General features: G+C 37.1%; 1 protein-coding gene across 2 annotated transcripts; it reads left to right on the forward strand.

Annotated features, from left to right (window-relative positions):
- Positions 1–2076: 2076 nt before the first annotated feature.
- Positions 2077–5517, forward strand: LOC117412977 (proteinase-activated receptor 4-like). Of its 2 annotated transcripts, none has more exons than XM_034021647.3 (2): positions 2077–2218; positions 3884–5513. In XM_034021647.3, the coding sequence occupies exons 1-2, from the start codon at positions 2122–2124 to the stop codon at positions 4927–4929; spliced, it is 1143 nt and encodes a 380-aa protein (XP_033877538.3). In that variant the 5' UTR covers positions 2077–2121; the 3' UTR covers positions 4930–5513. The 2 variants fall into 2 exon arrangements, with proteins under 2 accessions (XP_033877538.3, XP_058852148.1); XM_058996165.1 differs by lacking the exon at positions 2077–2218 and adding an exon at positions 2242–2342 and having other exon boundaries at positions 3884–5517.
- The last annotated feature ends 217 nt before the right edge of the window (positions 5518–5734 follow it).

The following is a 5734-nucleotide window of genomic DNA, read 5'->3' on the forward strand; positions in this document are numbered from 1 at the left end:
GGGTCATTGCAGTGTAATGTTTTTTTGAAATGTACAATAATTGTTAGGAGTTTAAATCCATTCCATATGAGCAATCCTGCACTCTAATGGGTGGTGAATTATTTATACAAGAATAAGTAAATTATATTTCAGAGCACTATAAAAGCATAAGCTTAGTGGTACTTGCTTTCTTACTAAGAGTGCTGTCATTTGTTAAAGGCAAGCATGCAACATCCCCCAGCAGTTGCTGCCGACATTCTCTGCATGGTGTGAAGACTTGGCCATACATTGAGACTGCATGTTCTGCATCCACTGAATTGGTTGGATGTGTAAAACCAAGGGGACACTAGTCTACATGTCGCTAGAAAATGTAGAATTAAATCTGTTGCTTCAAATTTCAGGGGACGCTATTGTACAGCGTTGAAACTGCAGATAGAATGTTGATGGACAACACAGAGACAATAAATAGGTGTTTCCTATCAAATTGTTATTAGAGTTTTTTAGTGTCCACAATTTTCACCAGCATTTTTTTTCAATATAATAAAATAAACTGTATTCTTGGATGTGTGAGATTTATATAGTGTGTGGTTGTATCACTAATATTTACCATTACCCTCCTCCATTTTTGTTCTGAATTTGTTATTTTTGCCTTGAATGGTATGTTTTATTTGTGTTGAAATGTTTGTTTTTTTTCTTTTATTTTGAACAGAATTCCTAATTATGCCAGGTGAAGATTTATTTTTTCCAAATACAACTCAGATATTGGTAACTGTGTAACAATATTTGCAAGCTGTGTCTGCTGAACTGCAATATTGAAACTGCTTTAAACAAAAAATAGGACTCCATTTTATCCATTACTATTAAGTTGCTTCAAATGAAAGCCTGAGACCAAATCACGACTGTAAACAAAACCTGGGAACTTATTCACGTACCGTTGCAGCTTCTAACCCTTTACTATCCTGTCACAGTGCACCACAATGTTTAGTGCTCTTTCATAAAGGAGGTCATTAGAGTTTAACATGCTTGGAATAGACATTTCAGATTATGGTCCTTTTTCAGCTGCATCATGTTTGATGTCATCTTGTTCAAATGATCATGTATGGTAATCAATAATCAGATTTAGGATCTTTCCTAGAACAGGATCTATGATTCACATTGCTGGAGGCATGGAAGTATAAATACTTACTCTGAAAATCGTATTTGTTTTTCTATTGGCGGAGGCCAGGCTCAGGAAGAGACATGTGTTTTCACTATCTTTTCCTGTGTATACATCATGGTTTCCTTTTAGCAAGACAAATGGCTAAATCAGTCTTTGAAGAGGACCCAACCCCCATACCAGCCAGCCACCTACCCAACACTACCCCCCCCCCCCCCCCCCCCCATTCTCAAAAAAATAACACCCTGTAAAGACCCTTTCCAAACCTTTTGGTGCAGCTTTTGAAATGTTGACATCGCTAGTAAAAGGAAGAAAGTACAACATTTCACCACAGATCTTCAGTACACAGTAGTTGGATTTGAATTTTGGATTTGAATTTGACAATTAGATTGTTAATCACATGGATAAATGCATGCATAAATAAATAAATGTGGTAAGGCAGAACCCCCCCCCCCCCCCCCCTCAAGAATGCAAATGCTACATTATCAAGGCCTTTCCAGTAACACCAAATTGTCTTTAGCACATTTGTTTTCAGAATAGAAAAAGTTACCAAACCAGAAATAAACAAGTCAGAAGTTTAATTTAGGGGCTTGAAAGTTTCTTCATTTTAGAATTATAATTGGTGTTTTCTCTTTTTAGAAAGGAGAAAACACCAGAAAAAAAGTTTTGAGAATCTACATTGAACATTGTACAAGAAACAAATGGTTTGTTTGCGCAAATGAATAACTACAATACAGCAGGCTAGTTATAAAGTGCTGGAGCGACAAATATATATTAATACTGTCCTTTGAATTTACTGGCAATGCACCAGAGTGTCAATTAAAGGTTGGTTATCTAAAAAAAAGGTCCAAAGCTTCATGCTTATGAGCTGGTTTCCTGTGCAGCAGACTTAATGATAAAAGGCTGGGCTAGTTCTCTACTAGAAACACTGTCAGTAGCCTCTCCCTGGTTAGTATAGAAACGGGAGGAAATCAGAAGCAACTGCAATGGATTCTCCTCGCATTCCACCAGCACTCTTCACTGTGTTGCTGTTTGTGTCTCTGCAGACACTGGGTTGTGCAAAGCAGGACTGTTCTCGCCCCAGTAAGTGTAATTATTGTTTTTATTTGTTAATCATTTTTATTTTCCATGTTGGCATTTACTGTAGGCAAAAACTGAAGTCACTATTGTACATCTCAACACGAATACTACATGGCTGCAATTAAAGGTATATTATTTTTTGTAAAATATATAGAGATGGTTATAAAGATGAAAATCACATAATTTGGGATTAAAGTTGGAGATATGAAATTCAGTGGCTTTCTCTGTGTTGTACTACATTTGCAATTTATTTGTAATTTGAAAATTATGCAAACGCTTCTCTTGAGTGGTCACAGTGGCACATTTCATCTAAATCACATTTTGGGTCATATTCCAAAAGCTAGTAAACTAATGTAACAACTTTCTAGAACCATCTACTTGTTTGGATGCTGACAACATTGCAGAAAATGGATACACTTCAAAATGCATGTGCACATACTGTACATATTTACCAAGCAATCTGTTAAGACTTTTTTGTACTGTAGCTATTTTGCTGTAAATACATGTATTCAGTCATGTAAGAAAAGTACAGTGTAGTAAATATACCTGCATTTTGCAGTCTCAAAGTATGTAGGCAGGTCATTTGCTTGTGTCCTGGTACAGTAATTATTTTATGATATTTTGGAATGGTCATATTTATTTTCCATGGCATATACAACAGATACTGTACATGTTATGGATACTAAAAACCCTTGATCTGGTAATTCTTTAAATTGGTAAAAAATAAAACCGTATATAATGGACCAGTTTAGCAATAGTACATTTGTATGGTGTTTTTCGGTTTTCAAACTAAATAAACCGTTCTGATTAGTTGTGGTTAATTACATTTGTGAACTTGACTTTTCCAAATTGTACATACTGTAACGTATTTTATGACTTCCTTCTATGTGAATTTGACATGAAAACACTGTTTCAGAGAAACGACACAAGTAACACAGTACAAGGGTTAAAAGAAAACTATGTGGGCTTTTCAAAAAGCAGCTGTGCTTCTTTACTTACCACAAGACCTCCAACACTCGTACAAGAGTGAAATAGTTAATCAGCAGACTGTAACATTGCTGTAGAAAGTTAATGGTTTGGAGGGCAGCAATTGCATATTTATCAAAACACATTTGTGATATCCTGAAGTTCAATTTACAACTGACTTGACAGCTACAGTTATTTTTGAACGCTCTATCGATCTAAGGCTGTGTTCTTCATAGCAACATCAACATACATTTTAGATTTTCAAAGCTCTCTACTTCAAATTAGCATATTTTTTTTCTGAAAGGAACAACCCACTCTAATTTTACTATTCTTAAACTAGAAAAAAAAACTAATTGCCTAACCTTATTGGATGTTTTTAAATGTGTTAGTAATAATAATGTGATTTTGATTGTTTCTTTTTAACATCTACAGTGTGCCCCAAACATGTTTTTGGTTGAATATGTACAACATTTTTCCATGGTTTAGGCTACCAGTTTATTTCCATTATCCAAGGTCATTTTAGCTACAGAGACATAAACTTCCCCTCTGTCTGAACACTGTCTTAATGAAACCAAACAGCCTTCCTACTGCTACTGCTGTGGGAAGAATGAAATACATTTTGTGCATTCTGTGTAATGTGTTTTATAGCTGTCTATTTATACAATTGTAATTAACATGTATTTTCTTTTGTGTGTGCAAAAGCTGGACGATCATTCAATGTCAACAAGTGCAATGGAACTGCAGTTCTGGAGGAATCGGCTAAGGAGCACCTGAAGGGCCCTTCCTCCTCGCTGCTGATCCCCTCTCTTTACCTGGTGGTGATCTTCATTGGACTCCCTGCCAACATGCTAGCCCTATGGGTCCTGATAGCCAAAACCAAAAAGATGCCTTCCACCTCCTTCCTCATCAACCTGTCAGTTGCAGACCTTCTACTGATCCTGGTCTTGCCATTCAAGATCTTCTACCACTTCAGTGGCAATGACTGGGTTTTTGGGGAGATCTTGTGCAGACTTATGACCACTTTCTTCTACGGCAACATGTATTGCTCCATCCTTTGCCTCATGTTCATCAGCATTGACAGGTATATTGCCCTGGTCCATCCGTTTTCAGCCAAAACCTTACGAAGCAAGAAAATGGCTTCCTACCTCTGCGTTGGGGTTTGGTTTTTAGTGATAGGCGCCATGTTGCCGTTGGGTTTAACCCAACAATCCTACAGCTTTAAAGAACCCAACATCACCACGTGCCATGATGCTCTGCCCAAGGATGAACAAGCAAATTTCTTCTTCCCTTACTTTGCGAGCCTCTTTGCCGTCGGATTTGTTGCCCCCTTTTGCCTTATTGTGTTCTGCAATTGCGCTGTCCTGCGAGTTCTCATCCTGAGCGAGAAGCGATACGTCCATGCAGCCAAAATCATTGCTTTGGTTCTATTGGTCTTTGTGGTGTGCTTTGCTCCCAGCAACATCATCCTGATTCTCCACTACTCTGAATTCCAAATGGTACAGAAGCACAGTGACCTGTACCTCCCTTACATGATCAGCCTGGCTCTCAGCACTTTCAACAGCTGCATTGACCCTTTCATTTATTATTACATATCTGAGGATTTCAGAGCCAAGGCTGGAAGCACAGTGAGATGCTGTAGAAAGAAGACCTCTTACAGATTACGGACCAGTTCCAGGAAAACTGAAACTTGCTCTTTATCAGAGCCATCAAAGTTCAAAGTAACTGTGGAGTCTTCTGTGGATAGATAATGATGTATTCGATTGTACAATTCCAATACTTATGTAAGCTGTAACAAAACATAAACACGAGGCGGCCTTTTATAAACCTAATCTGGCCTCGACTTAAATTTGTATTGTGAAATGTAATATAAAAACTGGTTGATTAATAACTTCCAAGTGCTATATAATATACAACATGTTACTTGTATTAATCTTCTATAAGCATGTATAATACGCAGTGTTGGAGAGTAATGCATTACTGTAATCTGATTACATGTTTCAGTAACTTGTAATTGTAATGGTTTCTTTTGCAGACGGGTAGTGTTTGTTACAGTATATAAAACAGGACTAAGGCTAATGCATAACATAGAAATAATAAAATGATTCACCTTACTAGAAAATGCTGCCAGAGATGGGACAGGGTGGGTTTGATAGCTGGATCTTCAAAGAATATTTTGAGATGTAGCCTAACCGCCTCTCTCGCTCTCTCGCTCTCTCGCTCTCTCGCTCTCTCTCTCTCGCTCATATATATATAACTTAATGTCTCTACAGAGCTACTTCATAGCAATGATAAATCAACCATGCATACCTTGCTTAATTTGTGCAGATTTGTGGTTGCTCACTCAAAAAAAAAAAAAAAAACAACTCTCAAATTCTCTCATATATCAACAATTAAGTGAGGTATGCATGGTCGGTTTACCATTGCTATAACTATTTTATGACTTTGTAGAGACCGTCTTTAGTATACAAAGTTCCTTACTGTATATTGGTCAGCACTCTATCTATCTCTCATATATATATATATAATATTACACACACTGCTGGGCAAAAGTCT

The sequence above is a fragment of the Acipenser ruthenus genome, chromosome 22 (genome assembly GCF_902713425.1).
Source record: "Acipenser ruthenus chromosome 22, fAciRut3.2 maternal haplotype, whole genome shotgun sequence".
Lineage (NCBI taxonomy): Eukaryota > Metazoa > Chordata > Actinopteri > Acipenseriformes > Acipenseridae > Acipenser > Acipenser ruthenus.

Excerpts from the sequence above, each read along its gene's own strand:
- LOC117412977 (XM_034021647.3), top strand. The coding sequence starts at position 2,122 with ATGGATTCTCCTCGCATTCCACCAGCACTCTTCACTGTGTTGCTGTTT. Across the intron at positions 2,219-3,883 it reads GCAGGACTGTTCTCGCCCCA|CTGGACGATCATTCAATGTC; the intron begins GTAAGTGTAATT and ends TGTGTGCAAAAG.